This window comes from Apostichopus japonicus, chromosome 9 (assembly GCF_037975245.1).
Source record: "Apostichopus japonicus isolate 1M-3 chromosome 9, ASM3797524v1, whole genome shotgun sequence".
Lineage (NCBI taxonomy): Eukaryota > Metazoa > Echinodermata > Holothuroidea > Aspidochirotida > Stichopodidae > Apostichopus > Apostichopus japonicus.
In genome coordinates this window covers 29,912,005-29,933,680 of record NC_092569.1, presented here as the reverse complement: position 1 = coordinate 29,933,680, position 21,676 = coordinate 29,912,005, and the positions used below count along the sequence as shown (strand labels likewise).

Sequence of the window (21,676 nt, the reverse complement as noted above, 5' to 3'; positions counted from 1 at the left end):
TAGGCTCCATAACTAAAGTTAATCGATTTTGAAAAAAATAAAAATTATAAATTTTTCTGATCATTACACACGACGTATATTCAGCGCGTTTAGAGATGTCCGTATCGGGGTTAAAACTTTAAGGCCATTTTTGGTCAAGAAATCATTTTTGTTACCGATAGTAGAGGTATATCACGTGAAAGATGAACCTGTCTACTTTCATGTGATGCTAACCGGACATGCCAGTAGGCTCCATAACTAAAGTTAATCGATTTTGAAAAAAATAAAAATTATTAATTTATCTGATCATTACACATTACGTATATACAGGCGCGTTTAGAGATGTCCGTATCGGGGTTAAAACTTTAAGGCCATTTTTGGTCAAGAAATCATTTTTGTTACCGATAGTAGAGGTATACCACGTGAAAGATGAACCTTTCTACTTTAATGTGGTCCTATTCGGACATCCTAGTAGGCTCCATAACTAAAGTTAATCGATTTTGGAAAAAAACAAATCATTTTTTGGATCATTACACATTAGATATACAGCGCGTTTAGAGATGTCCGTATCGGGGTTAAAACTTTAAGGCCACTTTTGGTCAAGAAATCATTTTTGTTACCGATAGTAGAGGTACATCACGTGAAAGATGAACCTTTCTACTTTAATGTGGTCCTATTCGGACATCCTAGTAGGCTCCATAACTAAAGTTAATCGATTTTGGAAAAAACAAATCATTTTTTGGATCATTACACATTAGATATACAGCGCGTTTAGAGATGTCCGTATCGGGGTTAAAACTTTAAGGCCACTTTTGGTCAAGAAATCATTTTTGTTACCGATAGTAGAGGTATATCACGTGAAAGATGAACCTGTCTACTTTAATGTGATGCTAACCGGACATGCCAGTAGGCTCCATAACTAAAGTTAATCGATTTTGAAAAAAATAAAAATTAACCATTTTTCTGATCATTACACATTACGTATATACAGAGCGTTTAGAGATGTCCGTATCGGGGTTAAAACTTTAAGGTCACTTTTGGTCAAGAAATCAGTTTTGTTACCGATAGTAGAGGTATACCACGTGAAAGATGAACCTGTCTACTTTAATGTGGTGCTAATCGGACATGCCAGTAGGCTCCATAACTAAAGTTAATCGATTTTGAAAAAAATAAAAATTATAAATTTATCTGATCATTACACATTACGTATATACAGCGCGTTTAGAGATGTCCGTATCGGGGTTAAAACTTTAAGGTCACTTTTGGTCAAGAAATCATTTTTGTTACCGATAGTAGAGGTATACCACGTGAAAGATGAACCTTTCTACTTTAATGTGGTCCTATTCGGACATCCTAGTAGGCTCCATAACTAAAGTTAATCGATTTTGGAAAAAACAAATCATTTTTTGGATCATTACACATTAGATATACAGCGCGTTTAGAGATGTCCGTATCGGGGTTAAAACTTTAAGGCCACTTTTGGTCAAGAAATCATTTTTGTTACCGATAGTAGAGGTACATCACGTGAAAGATGAACCTTTCTACTTTAATGTGGTCCTATTCGGACATCCTAGTAGGCTCCATAACTAAAGTTAATCGATTTTGGAAAAAAAACAATCATTTTTTGGATCATTACACATTAGATATACAGCGCGTTTAGAGATGTCCGTATCGGGGTTAAAACTTTAAGGTCACTTTTGGTCAAGAAATCATTTTTGTTACCGATAGTAGAGGTATACCACGTGAAAGAGGAACCTTTCTACTTTAATGTGGTCCTATTCGGACATCCTAGTAGGCTCCATAACTAAAGTTAATCGATTTTGAAAAAATAAAAATTAACCATTTTTCTTATCATTACACACTACGTACATACAGCGCGTTTAGAGATGTCCGTATCGGGGTTAAAACTTTAAGGCCATTTTTGGTCAAGAAATCATTTTTGTTACCGATAGTAGAGGTATACCACGTGAAAGAGGAACCTTTCTACTTTAATGTGGTCCTATTCGGACATCCTAGTAGGCTCCATAACTAAAGTTAATCGATTTGGGAAAAAAAACAATCATTTTTTGGATCATTACACATTAGATATACAGCGCGTTTAGAGATGTCCGTATCGGGGTTAAAACTTTAAGGCCACTTTTGGTCAAGAAATCATTTTTGTTACCGATAGTAGAGGTATACCACGTGAAAGAGGAACCTTTCTACTTTAATGTGGTGCTAACCAGACATGCCAGTAGGCTCCATAACTAAAATTAATTGATTTTGAAGAAGAAAAAAAAAATATCAATATTTTAAAACGTTTAGGCCACTTTTGGTCAAAAAAATCGGCTTTGTTACCGATAGTAGGTATTACACGTGAAAGAAGAAATTGTTTTCTTTGATTTGATGCTAACCGGACCTCCTAACTAGGTCGATAACTCAAATTAACCGATTTTGAAATAATAATACGTTTGGATCATAACACATTACCGCGCGTTTCGAGCTAATTTTCCCATTTGCATCCCACTCCTGTTAGGATCGAACGGTTTGTAGCCATCGAATTTCAATAAATCAAAGTGTTACTGGCTGTTTTTTTCATACCACTTGTAAGAGGAATAACTTAACATCGTCATTGTACCCCTCTTGACTGTTGCATATTCTCATAAATTAATTGTTTAGACATTTGAAAAAAAAAGAAAAAAAATGGTACAAAAATTGCCGCCATTTACGTCTTTCTCCACAAGATTTGGTAGGATCACAAGTTTCAGTTCAATATGGATGCAGATTTCGTCCACCATTAAATTCCAAAATTATATTACATGAAAGAGCAACAACTCATCTCTCATATGGTGCAATTATTGGCATTTTACAGTATTCATAGCGTTAATTATTATCGCTTTAAAACAGGTACGAAAAGTAGCAGTCTTGTTATTGTCCGCTAATTTAGGCTGCCCTTAGTGGCTGCTGGGGATCAACTTTCCCGCCACAGCGTACCCAGCGCTCGTCACAGTGTACAAACATCAGTGGCCAACGGCGTGTAACGTTGATGTATACACTATTGGCTGCTGTTAGTGGCTGCTCTTAGTGGCTGCTACGTTCAAACAGGTCTTCTGACGTCATTGCTTGGTTGCTATACGTCTGGCTATTTTGCCGCTCACAAATAGTCCAGACAAAATTGCTCATTGAAAAGAGAAACGGATGTTTTATTGGTGTAAACCAAATTGGTTATCAGGAAATACTACATTACATTGGAAACAAATCATGTCGGAAACTTCCGTACAGTGGCGTAGCCAGAAGGGGGCCAGGGGGACAATCCCCCCTCAAAAAATTTGCTTTGTGCTACAGTCTTGCTCCCCCCCCCCCGCCCCCAATGAAATCCAGGGATGTATTCGAAATACTTCTTTTTTACATTTTTCGAGCTTTAATCACAAGTATTCATACCTCAGGGCTCATACTTCATATAAGGTCAGAACTTGGTGATCAGACCGAGATATTACACATTTTGAGTCTTCATCATACCCACATACGGAGACCATTGATCAATATCGTCCTATCCTACAGAATAAGCGCCAATAATTTGGCCGGTTGTATAACTATTTCAAACTAGCAACCCATGTACATTTTCAGCGACCAATAATGCAACTTGTGGAGAATTTTCACTGCACGTGTATAGGCCCTATATAGGCCTAGTGAAACTTGTTTGTTTGGAAATTTTGGATGGACATATTCATGCAGAAACCACGACGATTGTCTCTGCATATAGAGGTAAATTGAGTAAAAGTGTGTCATGTTCCACTGAACCATTGGATGTGTATTTGTGCAGACGATGTCCATATTTCTTGGTAATTCCTACCATCATATACTACGGGGTTGCCCCCTTTAGAAAATCCTTGCCCCCTAGCAATAGAATGCTGGCTACGCCACTGCTTGCGCATGCACAATGTCTACTTGTTGTGTTGGAATATCCTGCATTAATGGCATAGAAAACTTATCAAAATGTTTGGGAGGGAGAAGAGGAAGCGGGAAACCAGCGGGGCTCAGTGCATGGGTACCCCTTAAAAAAATCATAAAATACGTCGACTTTTGAATCAAACTTATACGACTTTTTATATGAAAATGTTCGTTTTTTTTTATAAGAAAATATCGGTTGCACGATTCCATTTTGATTCCAGATATGGAATTCTTACGATCGACACTGCATGATTTCGACTTGTTCCTCGACATCTCGAACGAGTTTTGTCATGTGATTTTCTTTTATGTTTTTTTTTTTGTACCGAACTTGTGATTTTTCTTTATGCATTTTCGATTTTTCCCAAGGTTTTGATCACCTACAACTCGAATTTAAGTATTGACAGAGCGCCATCAACTTTTAATTAAAATGTTTATGGGCTAGGCATAAAGTCTTTAGTGATGTATTCGTTCATTCATAATACTGACTTCATTCATCCGCCCATTCGTCAAGTTGTTCCGTTCGCCCTTACATCCATCCACCGTCCCTGCGTTCTTCCGTCTTTTCGTTCGTTGGTTGGTTTCATTGTCTGTTCATTTGTTCATTTGTTCGTTCGTTCGTTTGTTGAGCTTCTTTGTTGAACACATGCGAGATAGAGGCGTGAGCGTAGTGATTTACTAACTTGGACTTATGTAGCAAATGGTAAAACCAGGTTGCATATAACGCATTCCGACCTAGGAACGAACTAACAAAGATTTTTTTTAACTCTACTGCCTTCAAAAGTTAAGAGTGCTAATCGAAGTTGAACCCCAGTGGCGGCGGGAGCGTCCACACAGTCAGGGGGCGGATGCCCCCCCCCCCCGACGGACTCAAATGGACTGCTGGCGCCATTTTCAGCTTTTTATCACTTTTTACTTATTCGCGATTATTGACTTTTTTATTGCGCTCCTATCGACTTATTGACATTTGTTACATTTCGTTGGCGATGACATCTATTTATTCTTCGTTTATCTGCAAATTAGCAAAGCCGGGAAAGGGTCATTTCCGGCGATCTAGGGAGTATCTTTAATACAAACATTTCTGTACGCTCCGCGCCAACCTGTTGTGGCGCTCCGCTTAGATAGTGTCGAAAAAGGCCCTACAGACCATTCTCGTCCCACCTGACCAATACCCCTAGCTTCGCCACTGTTGAATCCACATGTCCTGCAACCCGGACCCGAAGAATAACAGTATTGCTTCGCCATTATCCGATTTTTCGTAAATCGTTCGTCGCCTGAATGCCCAGAATAGTTAGCTTTCTTGAGACTAACACGGTGGCAGGTTTCTGAAGCAATACTTTAGTTAATTTGTACGAAAGCCAGATCATTTTACCGGTACATTCTCAATGATATGCATGAATTACAGCTAATTATGTTCATTATACATAGGCTGCTTGCATGACACACTGATGCAGTATTATGTATCAGGCGCGTATCCAGGGGGGGGGGGGGCGTTGGGGGCGCGCGCCCCCCGGGTAAGAAAAAGAGGAGAGAAAAAAAGGAAATAAAAGAGGGGGAAAAAAGAAGAGGAGGAGAGGAAGGAAGGGAAAAGAAAAGGAAGAGAGAAAAAGGAGAAAAGGAGGGAGTAAAAGAAAAACGCCAAGACACCGGGAAGAGAAAGGAACAGTGACATCATTACAGCGCTGATCCCTATTATATACACAGGGTATACACAGGAATTTCGGAAGGTGCGTGCGCCTCACCCTGCCCCTTACACCGACAACTCCATATTTGACGTTTCCATTTTTCCTCTCACTAATGTATCTATATATATACTATATATGGTCTATCATAACACATGTGTGTGTATAAACGCCTTAATTGTAGAATTGTGCTATGAAACCAACTGTGGCTGGTTTCGAACTCGACCGTGTCGTTAGGGAACATGACCCATTTCGGGAAGGGGGCGACCGCCCCCCCCCCCTTGAGCATAGTTTGTTTATGATATCGCTAGTAATTTCTAAATAGAAAATGCTTAGATGCAACTTACAAGGCCTGGGAAGTACAATTTCCAGCCTCAAAACTATATGTGTGTAATCATGGGCGAAGAAGCCCAATTTTATTTGGGGGCTGTAACGACTTGCCCGAAAAAAATAACCGAAAATTTTCGCGCGCTCCGCGCGCATTCGTCTTTGTAATGTCAGTATCATATAAACAAGCATCGGTTATTACATCGCATGTCATCGTGTATTGTACAGTCCGTGAAAGTTGCGCAGTATACCGCATGATCCTAGTGTAAACAACGAAATGTCTTATGTAGATGGAGAAAAAGCATTGAGCTCCAATTATGTCAAAACTCGCCTTTACATTAGTAATGGCGAATTAGGGGCTGTCACCCGCCCCCCCCTCCCGGCCTCCTAAACCCTATGTGTGTAGTGTTCGGTTTCGGAAATATCTGCTATTTTGTTATTTCCGAAACCAAGTTTTATAATAGCCATTATTATTATATAAATATTTCTAGACTAATAAATTAACTGTGTCTGAATTTTCGAAAATTTTTGACTAACATTCTTCATCATACTTCCCTCTACTTGTGCAATTTTGACCGGTCTGTTAGGGGTTCAAGGAGGTTTTACTATATTGGTTGCCCATAGATGACATTTTGTGCAACACTATGGGTATGTTTTGAAGTGAGTTTATTCACGAGAGATGTGATTTTTCATATTCTGAACAAATAATGGGCTTAAACCTTGAAAAGTGCGGCTGACGGGTATTGTGGGCCGCGACGTAGAACCACCTACAAATGCAATGATCCACAGGACATGCGATGAGGTCGAACATGATTTGAGACTGGTGACAATCTTCAAAATGGATATGGATGGAAAAAAACTATTGGGAAATTCTTGGTTCCCAGGCAAAAAGTGTACATCTGGTTGGTCATTTTCAAGCCCGAGAAGTGCAATTTCCGGTGATCTGGGGGGCTATCAAAACCAGAAATTTTCTTGTACGCTGCGCGCCAACTGATGGTGGCGCTCCGCTTAGATAGTAATTCGCGCCCCCCGGATTAGAAAATCCTGGATACGCCCTTGTGTATTTGTAAACAGAAACTTTCAGATGACGAATGAACCAATTACCCTTGAACTCACACCCTTACACCTACACCAACCCCCTCACCGCCCATCGCCGCCCAGTCCTCGGCCAATACGGGAGGCTGTAATGCACACCTTACTAAAGGCGCCGGGCGGTTTTCAATAACAGAGGTGTATTCAAGATATATTGGAAAGTGAATCACGCCACTGACTAATTATGCGGTTAACATCATTATATATCACCCGATGCGCTGTTACAATGACTATTATATGTAACTTTCGACTGGTAAAACGGCCAAAGCAAAGTAAGTATCAATAAACTGTTTTTCATTTCATGGCTATCTTTATTTAGGGAAGTTGTTGAGTGGTAGCGGGGCACTTCTATGTTTGAAAGAGAATATGTCGTCATGGAATGTTAGCCGCTGTTGCGTTCAAAAGTAAACTATATGTTTGCGACATTGCATGAGGGAGAGGTCTTCAACTAACAAAATTCTGAAGAGTCATTTTTTTGGGAGTTGTAAAGACATATTTACACTTTGACGCAACTGTGTATTAATCACAAATAATTCATACCTACAATTTTTATACAAATTTTATACAAGTACAAATTATACACATTTTATTGAACTACACATTAACATACATTTTTTTTAATACCCAATTATCAACTATCAATTACCTACTTCAGAATTGTGAGTAGAGTATGTTTGAAGAAAGGAACAAAACATGTGGCCAAATATAAACGACTATTGACTCATGGCTCTTCAAAACGGATTTATTTTCTTTATATTTTAATAGACCTGCTTCCTTTTCCTAAGGGAAATATTCTTCGTGACAGAAAAACAGTTTATTGATTTGGAAAGCACGTCGAGATACATGTAAACTGTGATTGTATGTTTTTCAGGAAGAGGGTCGTTTATAGGAAAATTGAACGTGATATCAAACTCCAAACAGATATACAATGACCGAGTCGAAAATCCGAAGGTTAATGAAATGGGAATTGATTGTTAAGTGAGAGCTGTTACAAATCTTTCAATATTTCCGGTGGTATTTCTGGCTCAAATAAGCACCGTGCTGCGTGATGATCTGAATAAAGTAGTTAGAACAACAAAAGTTTACTCTGTGAAATGGGCCAATAGAGAGTAGGCGCGGCTTACCGTTCTAACAAAGGAGAAAAGGCGTGGTCAAAATTTTCATTGGATTCTGTGTGGATACATACTTCTACGTAGGGCACGTACCAGCTGTGCAACCAATCTTATAACCGGTCTATAACGTACGGGCGGTATTTACGGTTTTGCATGACATTTCTATTGGCGGTATCGAAAACTTTTGCACGTAGCCAGTCCTACTTAGCTCGCTGTCCTCTGCTAGGTGCAGACGACGCAACATTTCTCACTTAAGCCGAGAAGAAGAATGAACAAGATCCTGAATTTCCTGTGAAATTCTACATGACTTTGTGTTTGAATTACCTTTTTTTCTCTTATCGGCTTGTTGTCCTGACGGTATAGTAAGGAAGAAAACTTTTCCCACAATGGAATTGGGTAAAATCTTTCTCCTGTTGATGGCAATAGGTTTGCCTTACTTAAGTCTCAGCGTAGCTTGCCCACATCGCTGTGTTTGCCTTCGTACTACAATAAGATGCATGCACCTTGGCTTGAACAGAGTACCATCTGTACCCGCGACCACGAAAATTTTGTAAGTAGATTTTATTCAACAATGTCAACAGAGTCTGAAAGTTAACTAACATGCCACTGATTAACGTAACTGAGACATAGGCCTAACGTAGGTCACGTAGCCTAGGCTAGTTCACACACAATCATCTAGTCGTAGACTGCCTCGAACAATCTTAATGCCTAACGGGGTTAGTGTATCATAGTTTTAATATAGCCTTGACTTACTTGTTCGACCTAGGCTTATGTGATGTTTGACTGTTGGTCGAATTAGGCCTCTACGGTGGTACGAGTGTAGGACATTTCAGCTCAGGACATTTCAACTCAGGTCTTTCAATTATATCAAGCATGTGCTTATGAGACCAGCAGCAAATATTTATGACACAGTGACATTTGTTAGCCTATTGCATCTGAAGTGGACAAGATCTGTCCATAGAAAGACTGCTTGAAATGAACTATATTAACTGTTCAGAAATGTAACTAACTTTGTATTAATTGGGCAGGTACCTTCCTAAATGTCTCTCCTTAGGGATGGATACCAATCTGTGTCCTCAGGATTTAACCATTTTTATTTTCAGACAGGTTCAATTCTAGGATATTTACAGCGAAGATCTAATTCATGAATGCTGTAATTTGACAGTGCAAACAGGCAATGATTGTTACAAAGCCCCAGGTATACTGTAGTTTGTGATACCCAGACCAGTATCATGTGAACTTGCCCCAGGCCTAGTCCCATTTCACTTCACACAATGTACATTGCTAAAATCACAGGAAGCTACAGTATGCATTTAGCTTCTTGGTCCTGTGCATTGCCTAGAATGTTTATATTGATTCTTGGATAGTTTGTAAGAATATAAAGTATGTTCCTGCTTGTTTGTTAAGTCCCAACTTTATTAAATTCAGTTTAGAACACTATCATTCTTGATCATTACTACTTTTGATTAGTTACCTTTTCGTAACTCAAAACTGGTGATATACCGGCCCACACTTTGTAAATTGGTAACATTTTGGACTGGCCAAGTTCCCTTCCCCTTTCTCTCTTTGCAAACTTACTAGCTGTACTTTCAGATCACAGATACACTCACCAGTCTCATTAAGGACTACAAAAATCTGTTACCAATCACTGCAAAAAATCCCTTCTATATTTTCAAATCTGTAATACTTTGCTGTGAGCTACGTACAGATGATTTAAAACTTCTTTTTGTCTTTGAGGGACTGTCTGTGCACATGTTTGTTCTTTATAGCTGTACTATACTATACTGTGGGATGAGTGACCCATATATGCTTACTTAACCTTTTACACATCAACATAAAAAAGAAACACCATTATACACTTTTTTATTGTATGCATGGTAAAATATAATTGAACAGTACTCATATTACATTTACTGTACATGTAAGGACTAGATTCTATTGATGTTGTCTTTGTATACTTGGCAACTAGTTATACATTGACAGTAACTGTAAACCTACACAGCTACACATACTCTGTACACGTATACCCAGCACTCATGTGGAACATTCAGATCACTTGTTTACTTAAATAGATAAATAATTACTAAAACAAAGACAATGAGTGTTGTTTGTGGGATTACGAGATGCAAGGTCATTCAGATACGGCAAAGAAAGTGCTCTTCTGACATCAGTTTTATCTCATGTTTTGTCTGGTCAAATAAACAGCACTGAGGTTAGCCGACACTTCAGGGGTACATTCATAGTCTTTCATTCATCTAGCCAGTTTGGCGAGGTGTTCAGGTGTATACTTCTTCTTTTAATTCAAATTCATGATATGCTCACTGCTCTGACAAACTGCTAACTTACATTAATTTCGCACAGTTTCTTATTAGAATACCAAGGTTGGTGTTAACTGTTGACCACAATAGTCACCTTCATCCGTGTCCCCGGGGAGTGAGGGGCATATAATGTAAATCCCCAGCCCAAGGACCGTGTAAAACTCTTTGGGTAACACAGAACTTATAATTTTCACATAACATTGTATCTAACTGGCTACAAACATAGTGCATTGATTATACACAGAACCTGCTAAGTGTTTGCAAACGTACTCTAACTGAGGTGATATGAGATGCATACTGTGAGTTACATCTTCAAAGGCTGTTGCATTACTTTGTACACAACTTCCAACACTGGACGTGTGCGATACTTATAGTACATATACGTGGCACCATATAGAACCAATGAAGTAAAATCAAGGTGAATGTTTGTACAGTATAGTAAGTATGTAGTAAGACCATAACATAGAAGTAAGCCTAGGTTACCCCAGATTGTATTACTGAGCTATTTTGCATTGAGCCAATTTTAATTAATAATTTGCAGAAGAATTCAGTAAGTGTACTCTTACTCCAAGGTCTTTTGAGTGGAGTACAAGAGTTTAGGTTATTGTTGTGTACAAACTTCGTGGTCTGGTTTTTTGGCGTCATTTTGGAGTAGGCTACCGAAGGATAGCACATCTCTATGAATAATTCAGTAAGTGTAGTCCAAGGTCTGTTGAGTGGAGTACAAGAGTTTGTGCTATTGTTATACTAATTGTGGTCTGTTTTTTTGGAGTCATTTTGGAGAAGGTTACTGAAGGATATGTATGCATTTACTTGGAACTCCCAAAGGGAGTCAATATAACGGTATTTGACATGTGATCCTATTAGCATGCTAGATACTCATACACACACTTACCTGGAAATATTCTCAATTAACACGTCGTGTAAAGTTTAATTTTTACTGTAGCGATCTGTTAAAACCGTATATCATTCGTGGGCTGCTGTCAGTTCCCATTTTCGAGTGAAGTTAATGAATTGATACTTTTAAAAGTCAGTGTCACGCCCAGTAAGATTGTTTCCAAAATTGCTGGGTTGTTTTCAGAGTGGATTGAAATTACGCAAACTTATTTGAGTTATTTCAGAGACAACTGAAGAACAATTTTAAGATAGAGTTGAAGGTAAAATCTGAATCATGAATTTGATTACCCTGAGAGCAAAGTGGGGTGGCAAATAATATTGTTCATTGTTGTTTTTATATGTTTTGTCATCAACACTGACTGAATGCATTCAGGCTCAATTCTGTGTTGATTACATCAACGTCGTCATCACTCTCAGGACTGATGGTTCTGACATTGCTAACACTGTCAGATAGCAACAAGCATATATTTCTATAGGCACTGCGCACACACATGTACATAGACATAGCTAATCTGTACAATGAGATAAGATCTCTTGAAAAGATCAACAGTGGTATATACCAACAGCCAAGTGAAGTAACAGCCCTGACCCAAATAGGTAGCTCTCTTCCTGTCTCCCTATGTTAAACAGCTGTTAAAGAGATATGAAGACAGAACCTTGAAGAGCCTATCATTTGACTTCAGTTTGACTAGTACAATCTCTGCAAATAGTCAAGTGTTTATCTCTTCTAATAATAATTACTTCTTATAAAATGTAAGCCCCCCCCATTTACCATGATCAGGTGATATTAGTTAATACTGTGGTTAAGAATAAATGCACTCACATACATAACTGGACGTACCGTTTTTACCACGGCAAACTTACAGCACACATTTTTCAGGCCAGTAAATTGTGTGCACTGTAACATCCATGCAGTAACTATGTAAAGTACCTGCAAAGCTGAAAATCTAAACTTATTAAGTTTTGCACATTTTGTATGAGCTGCACTCAACTCATGTTATTTGAGTTCTTGTAAATTTTTGATAAAATCCCTTTATATATAATCACACTAATTTGTAATCAAAACAGACATTTTCAGTATCAATAGATGCGTAAGGTCAGGTATGACCTCTCCTTGACCTTAACCCCGCCACTCTTCACTTCACCCCCTTCCTCCCCACCCCCTTCCCCCCAGCTGTATCCTTCCTGGCTGTAACAAATTTATTGCATCTGACATAGCTAGCTATCATGCAGTAGATAAAAATATTAGTGTTTAGTCAGCTTTATCAATTACTACAGTTTAAAGTGCACTCATCAATTGATTGGAAATCACTGCCCATTCATGACTACTGCCTTCTAATAGGTCTGCTGTGGTCAAAATTTGAAAACAAGTCAAACTGGGTTATATTTAATGTGCAAATATATCACACATTGAATAAGTTGGTGTGAAGTGGCCTAGCTCTCAGTGAGGTCTTGGTTGTTAAGTTTTTCTTGGAGGTCAAAGGTCATTTGAAGTCAGTATTGCCCACCCCAAAATAGAAAATCTGGTGAAACAAACTCCAGCGACTTCATCTTTGGTTCACGAATCCCATATCTTACACATGTATGTTGACGTATATAACTAGCTTGTTCTCTGCAGTTTTTATTAGTTTTTTTTTTTTCAATTTGGAGGTAACAATCATGTTCTACTTACCCCTACATTTGGTGTAACCTGGGAATAATACTGTACAATAAATCACAAGTTATCTTGAGCAGCACTAGTCTGAAGAGAGTAAATATATCTTTCAGAAGTGTTCATGCACATTTGAAGGGGTAATGTCAACAAAACACCTGGCCACATTTTAATTGTCCTTTACTGTTTCCATCAGTTAGGGTCAAAAGATTATGTTAAGATCTTGGGTCCTTAGGAGACTACATCAAAGGTTACCTCTAGAGCCCTCAGTGATATAGCATTTGTTACATAGGGAAAGTGATTGTGGCAGTTATTGTTAAACTTTTCCAAAATTAATTCAATTGCTAGATCATCAATTGCATACCCTTGTTTTAGTAATTATGTCTGCAAACAGTGCAGTGGTAAGCCTCAGTCTCGCCATGGTACATGAGTCACAGATAAATTTACGCTATGTGCGGGTTCAGAGGAAAGTTCACGATATGAAGTTTGCTTTTCTGTTAGTCTTTCTGTTTGACTTTGATAAATATGACTATTGGTGCCAAGTTACTATACTTGTCTTAAGGTGCAATTTATCTATATGATCAAACAGAGCCTCAGGTGGGAATCTGTGACATTGTTTATCATCCTAGTTTGTACATGTATGTATGTGCTGGTTTACAGTATACATATAATCTGAACAAACTATTTTAAGTTTACTATATATATATACTGAGTCACAATGCAAATCAAATGGGACAGACATCCATTCACACTGCAAGATATTTCAAACTGGATGCACATGTACTAGAGATATTTCCAGCAGTAGATTGTCAGATTCTACCATGCAGGCAGTGTTTTCACAGCCTCAACAGATAGTTGCCAAGCTACACAGGTACATAGTCTTCCTGTGGGATGCTATCTATAAACAAACATCCTTTCCATAGATGGTAACCTGTTGACCTGCAGACACAAAACAGACACAGTACATTCTCCTCTCTTTTTACACCCTAACTCCCTTGTGTAGGTTTCCTAAGCACCAAAGGGATCACTGCTATACAGTACTTACCAGGTCAGGGTGCTTGTTGGTATACAGGTAGGGTAGTAGTAATCTGGGTAATCCAATGTGTGTTAGAAACAGATGTATATGTAATTTTTGCACTGCAGGTGAACAGTTCAATTTAGTAACCATATATGGGGCACTTGAGTAAAACCATGAAAAAAGTTGAATCGAAACTTGTTAACTTGTCACATATGAATGTATCCTTCCTTTTAAGCTCGGCCTCAATGTACACATGCACGTTGATAATTTTTAAGAAGTAAGTCAGTATTCCTTAGACTGTGTAAATTAGACAAATGGTGAAGTTCAGTGAGATGGTGTATTTAGCCTTGTTTGCACTTGAGAATGCAAGGGGTACCTGTATCGGATATTGTAAAGGCTATCAACTCTGGGTGTACCTGATATCCTGGTCCCAACAGATAAAGGCCATTTAGCAAGGGACAAAAGAGATGTCATGATATAAAGTCCAGTTGGTTGTCTCATTAGTGGAATCCCTTTCTGAGTTTCCTATTTACTGGTTAACTTCAACTAGTCAGTTGGTACATTTGGGGAGCTCCTTTAATACTGCATTGTCTTTTTGACAAGGTGGGGAGTCAACTCTTGGATGCTATTAATGAACAATAGAAAAGAAGGAAACATTCAAAGCTTGTTAGAAGATACCATAGTACCTAATTTTCTAACTGTTATCAAATCAGGGAAGAAACAGAGAAATAAAGTGGCTTTGAGCCTGGGCACTGTAGTTAAACTGCTTCAATGGCAGTGAAGTTACACATCAGCCTTTTATGTTGGTTTTTTTTTTGTCTTTTATATATTGCTTTTGATATATTGTTCAAAAGCTAGAGAGACCTGTATCCAACTTTCAAGTTCTTGTAACAAGTGAAATGTTTATTTCTCCAACACCTTACAAAATGAATGAAAACAGCCTCATTACAGTTTGTCCTTATCAGCTTGTCTTTGACATTTCCTCATCATATGATCCAAGCTGTCTCTTCCAGTCTCTTGTGTATATTTTTTCTCCTTGCCAAATGGCCTCCATCTGTTGAGTAAAAGTCTGCAAATTGAAACCTTGAGCTACAGGCAGGACTGGCCCAGCAGGTTGTCCCTCTTACAAATTGTTGCAAGCAATACACCAAAGGAGCATAATTCTTGACCTTTACTTGGTCAAGTTTAAAAAGCTGAGAAAGTCACTTCTTTTGTGGTTGTGAATTTGTCAAGAGGTTGTGTGTGATGTGGCAGTTGGAGGTACAGACAGACCTTGATGTAGATATTACAGGGTGTTAGCTAGTGGGGATCTTGTAAGCACTTCAAGTACAATTACTATGACACACACTGGTAGGTTAATCCTGTTAGAATATCTCTGGCTGACATGAACACCCACTCAACTCTGTATGAGATCAAGGTTTTAGGTACAGTACTGATCCAAGTATATATATATGGTAATAATTTGCTCAGGAATATCACAGACAAGTTCTCATCCAACTGTTGGCATACTGTGTTTAGAGTTTAGACATTCACATTTCGTACAAATGTTGTTCTTGAAATGTTGAGGAAAAACCAAACAATGAGTCTCATTCAGATTTTGTTTTGTTTTTTCAAAGTTCATCCTGTATATGTATTTCTTGTGGTCATTAACTTGATAAACAACCTTTGTTTTTTATTTTCTTAGTGTCCATCATACATATGCACTTACTATTTTTGTAAACAAGTCACCTGCTTTGACTGTTACGTACTGTACATGTGACAAAATAAATTTGAATTGAGTTGAAAAAGAAAACAGGATTGTGTTTTTGGTTTTCACAAAATGAGTGCTAATGTTCCATCCAGTAGCGGTTTTGGTTCATCACCCTCTTATGTAACTTTTAATAATGTTCATGTACCCTGTAACAAGAAAATTAATCTTAAATAATCTTCATAACTTGAACATACTCCACTACTTAGTGATGTGAACTTAGTGATCACCTCAACTTGGTATAGAATGGCATCCAGAAATTGAGGGGAAATCAACTCAAAGAGAACATGTTTTTAAGTTAGAACTATATAGATAGATAGATAGAAACTTTATTGTCCATTTCAGAAAGCAGAAAACGGAAATTATTTCCCGTCGTCTAGTTAAAATTAGAACCAGATTTTCAGTTTCCCCTACAGCCACAAACTTTGAGGTCTGGATCTGAACCAGACAGACACATGCAGATCCATATTCGGTCACAAGTTGGCGGGATTCATAGACGAAAGTTACACAAAATGCAAATCCTATTAAACTGTGAAAACTGATTAAAATTTGCAACTATTATACTTCAGGGGACAGCTGAACATCCATTCATATATGGTCCCTGAACTAATTTATGCTGTAAGACAAACTGTCTGGTTGGAATCATTTGTAGGTGGGAGTGGGAAGTCTCAGGTGTGTCTGAGAGAAATAGAGAGAGGCTGGTAAGTTTGATCTTTAACCTACTAAACTGAAAAATGGGGGAAGATATTACTTCAGTGGCTTGACACCATATCAGAGAGGTCAGACAAAATAAGTGTTTATCAGGTAGTTCAGTAGTTTGCTCTTGGGTTGGTTTTAAATAGAATGGTATCACTTGTCATCAAGGTTAATTGGATTGCCATAAGTAGTACTTGGAATATGAAACCTTGTAGTTCCATTCATGTAGAAGATTTATGTGGGAAAGAGTTTCATTGGCAAATTTATCTTCAAACATTCATGCTGCGATTTTGGTTGAATGGAATAACAGATCAAAGTCTTCAGTTACTGTACAGCACTTGAAGTCACACTACAGTACATGATGTCACTGTACATTGAAGTTACTGGACAGAACTTGGAAGTTACAGTACATAGTACAGTCACTATACATCACTTGAAGTTACTGCTCAGTAAATGAAATTACTATACATTACTTGAAGTAACAGTACATAGTACAGTCACTATACAGCACTTGAAGTAACAGTACAAGTACAGTCACTGCACATCACTGGAAGGTACTGTACTGCACTTGAAGTTACTGTACAGTACGACATTAACTGTATGTGCACTTGAAGTTACTGGACAGCATGTGAAGTTACTAAACATCACTTGAAGTTACTGGGCAGCACTTGAAGTAACAGTACATAGTAATAATCACTGTACATCACTTGAAGTTGATGGACAGCATGTTGAGCTACTTTCCATCACTTCAAGTTCCAGTACACAGTACAAAACTTAAGTGCATGGTGCTTTAACTTACCGTACGTTCGGTATGTAATCAATTTGAAAACTTTGCCATTTTTATAGTGTATACTATATATGATCCACAATTTACAGAAGCAGCATGAAACTAAAAAGAAAAAAAATTACAAAGGGGAAAAGAATGTGTCAGATATATGTCCCTGCTATGAAGACACTGGTCACACAGTAAACAGTTAACTGCACACAGAATTGAAGACTACTCTATCAGGTAAACATGGGATGTCATACCACACCAAGGTTTATTTTAGAACACCTTATTATTTAAGGTGTTATCCATGACCTCACATATAACTACACTTTATAGGGTTGCTTTGATCAGCTTCTCTTCTGGTAGGTTGCAGAGAAACCAAAATAAATGATATGAAAATTGGGTTTTTCATTTATTTATGCTTTGGGCAGTGAGGTGGGTGGTCTTGACAGGAAGGGTGGGTAAGTGTGAACCTGTGACCATGTAAAGGCACTAGTTCTCTTCCTTTGGTGTCATCTACAAAAAAGAAGTGGAACATGAAACAATTCAAACTATAAAATTAGATGTGCTGATAGACCCATGGGTAGCATGGTGGGTTCCATTATAGTATACTTAAAGACTTTTCTGATCTTAAGAATTCTAGCAAATTATACTCGATAGACATAAATTGCAATGTCTTAACAACATATAATAAATATAAGATTTACTGCACATAAGTTCTGTTTATTATATGTATCATTGTTTGACTACACTTTTGTGGAAAAACCCAATTTTAGAAAGGCTGACACACTTGCATGTAACTTACTTTCTGTTGAGCCATAGATCACAGAATTTCCAAACCTGCATAATTGTACATCCCCTCAAATAATCAAAACTACAGTATCAAATGTTTGCCAGAAGGGAGTGAGGGCGGGATTGAAGAACTTATCTTGCACAGACTCCGGATGTGTGACCTGATAAATTCACTCTGGCTTCGGCTCTGAGTACGTTTCTGTATTCTGCCATGTTGGATGATTTCAACACTAATTTAGTAATTACCGACTTTGCGATCCCGGTTATAGGCATTGCCAACCTTGCAATCGTCAGTCCCCATCACAATTTTGCAAGGTCACTAATAGTGACTTCATAGTTTTTCCTTTCAGGAAGCTAACAAGTCTTTCAACTATATGTGTCTGCAGTACATTGTGTGATTTGATCAATGTACCATATGTTACAGTTTAGTAGACAATTGTGATTAAGAATAATTTGTTTTGGATTAAAATATATAAAATATAAAATATATATTTTAATCAAAAACAAATTTGATATGGTTATATTAATTCAGCTGATGGTCATGGTCAGGAGCAGCATAAAGCTCTGTGTGTGTTTGAGAATGTATTTGTACATATGAAATGCAGGTGTACATATGAGAATGCAGGTGTACATACGAGAATGCAGGTGTACATACGAGAATGCAGGTGTTCATGTATACGAGAATGCAGGTATCAACATGCCTATAACTGTCACCAACAAAAATTGTTTCCCTTTCTCAAGTTCTCAACGCACTTGTCCCCTTCACAGATTTCGTCATTTTCTACAGGAGCTAAAGTGTAGGGGAGGTCAGTAATGACTGAGAATGTACCCAATTATATGTGAAGATAAACTAAACAGCTTGACCCGATTGTTCTATAGTCTGAACCCCGTGGGCCAGTACCCCAACATCCCAGCCCCCCCTCCCCCACCCTCTCAACAAACTGGGAGGTACGATTTGTTAAGGGTGACTTAAAACTTCCGAACCAGTGCGAAAGGCAGTTTCGATCACAGACCTGTAGACTGATGAAACTACAAAATTCTACAGACAGCTTGCATGAGGTGACTGACACCTTGATCCGGGCAGAGTGGTTAAATACTTTCAGTATTTTATTAGGCCATACAATCGGAGGGATGGGACAGGGCTTGTTTCTATTGAAAATCAGTGATGTGTAAGCTGGTGATCAAAAATTGATATTTTTTGGCCAACAGATGCAAGCAGCATTTTGTTATAAACTGAGACAGGGGATCACTGTGTGTGTGTTTGTGTATTGTCTTTTCTATTGATAGTGCTGCCTGTCGACAAATATGGTCCCTGTTCTGGTGTTGTTTAGGAAGACTTGATAATTAGATGCTTCATGGTAAACTCAGGAAGTATTATGTTATGTTAATCAATCAAATTATCATATTATAACGGCACTTTTGTTTGGCAGTTTGAATTCATCTTGGTTGGGAAAAGAGGGAGGATATTGTCATAAATTATAAACCCACGCACCCTCTTTGTAAGATGGCGCTATTCAAGGAACAAAGTCAATGTCCCACTATGAACCAGTTGCCAAATTATTTGGCTGGAGAGAAAAAAAGCAAAATCCTTTCAATGCTTTCACAATGCAAATACAAATAAACTAAAAAAAACAAATAAATAAATAAAACAAGAGAACAAAGTAATATAGCGAGAGCAAAAGAAAAGTGAAGAAAATAAGGTACAAACAGCACGTTACTGTACTGTATGTGATACAATGTATAGGCTTAGACAAATAAGACATTAACACATGAGTAGTACCAGGTGCAGCGTTGATCAGAAAATCATTAAATTATTTTGTGAGGGTTTCATGCTAGTTTGAAGTAGTTTCATTTGAGAGATGTGCTTTGGGATGGTTGTTGGGGGGGGGGGAGAGGAGGACAGGTTGCTTGCATATAGACCATGTCTGTGCTAAATACACTAGAATTACTACAGCATATAAACAGTTTCTCATTGTTTCAAGGACCATATGCTCGATCCTCTGTGAGACCTGAATCAATTCTGGCCTAAATGTGTAACATACAGTACATATCGTTATCACGAAACAAAAATGTCCAAAGAGTGGAACACGCATACCTGTATATATTTGTACACAAAAAAAAATGAGAAAATTTTAGAGAAAAAGAAAATGTTTCGGGGGGATGCATGCTGTGTGGGGGTGCTAAAGAATGGTCAGGAACCTAAAATAGTTCACAAATTTGCAATGTCAATTTTTCTATAAAACCAAGAAACCGCTGGAATCCTCCTTGTAGTCAGAGTGATGCATTGTTCAGATCTGAAATTTTTCCAAAAAATAATCCAAAAATAAGTGAGATTACTTTCAGTATGTGGAATTTTAAGTGCATTTTGTCATGGTTCGCATTTGTGCAAAACATTTCTACTATGTTCTACTCTGACTATTATCCTGAGATTTGTGTAATGTAATCATTTTCCTTCTTCTGTTTTGGCCAACTGTGTTGGATACACAGCTCACTAAACAAAAGAAAACTAAAAATATACATACTATATATGCATACTGTACCTCTGTGATTTTTTGTCTTACTCTGTCAAAGGGTAAAATCCTCAGTTCCCAGGATTTTAAACAAAAAAATGTTCCCAAAAACAATTTGCTGGAAGTCCCATGAGAATGATAAATGGCACAGATGTTGCCAAAACTAATACTATTATGATGGAGTGTCTCCTGCTATTGTTTGCCCTGAGACTTCAGTGAGCCATATGTTTGAAATGATACATTGTTAGAGTTAAGAAGAAAAAAATCATCTGATACCGAAACCAGCAAACTGGTTGTAAAGAAATCTTGTTACCATGACTACATAATCACATCATACCTAGCCAATGAATTTAAGATTAATAGTTGTTTGCATTCATACTTTGCGTACAGTATGTGTCTCAATGTCATTTTCATTTGACTCAGAACACCAGACAAGAGTGCTAAGACCTATAAGTTTCAATTTTGCTCATTTGATAGAAAAATGTGTTTGTATGGTACAATTATTGATTGGGTGCTGAGTTGGCACTGAGTTTTAATTTCAGTTTTGCATGATCATAATCTGACAAATGTAAATTGGTTCCCAATGTTACCACAGAGCATGGTGCCCTGTTGGTGGGGTCTAGGGCTCAGTCTTAGGAGGGGGCCCTGATGTGTCAAGGGGTGAGCCCCCTGGAGTTTGTCATCATTTCCATAACTTATATCAGCTTAAAATCAGTAGAATTTGGAGGTTACACTGTACAGTAGATTCAAGTAAATTATAGAACAGAAGAAATAAAAAAAATGTGTATCTTCTTCCTGAGCTGTTTTTTTGTTGCTTGACACAGCAAATTTCATTGAAGTGCAGGGCACCATTTGGGGAGGGGGGGGGGGATGTATAGTGGGAGATGCCCGACTTGGCGACAGCACTCAGTGTTACTAGAAAACTGCGCATGTAGTACTGTAGGTTTACAACCATTTGGCTCTCCTTCCTTGGCAATTACAGTAGTTAATCCGACAGTGAAATCCAGAAGAGATGGTGCTCCATGAATTTACATATGTCAGATCAATTGCTTCAAATACAAGCCACCCCAAACTGTGTTTATGTTGAATCACATGATAATTGTTCAACAGCAAGCAAATTGACAGGTCCACTGCAACTTTGCTGACTCCATCCAGTTAA

The 21,676-nt window shown here is 38.0% G+C and overlaps 1 protein-coding gene across 3 annotated transcripts in view; it reads left to right on the top strand.

Annotated features, from left to right (window-relative positions):
* The first annotated feature begins 8,147 nt into the window (after positions 1–8,147).
* LOC139974103 (peroxidasin homolog) overlaps positions 8,148–21,676 on the top strand; it is a 77,038-nt gene continuing 63,509 nt past the window's right edge. Inside the window, exon 1 of one of the 3 annotated variants that reach the window (XM_071981018.1) lies at positions 8,148–8,669. In XM_071981018.1, coding sequence (XP_071837119.1) covers positions 8,506–8,669 — 164 coding nt within the window. In that variant the 5' untranslated portion in view covers positions 8,148–8,505. The remainder of the gene's footprint in view (positions 8,670–21,676) is intronic. The other 2 variants (XM_071981020.1, XM_071981019.1) reach the window with 2 other exon arrangements.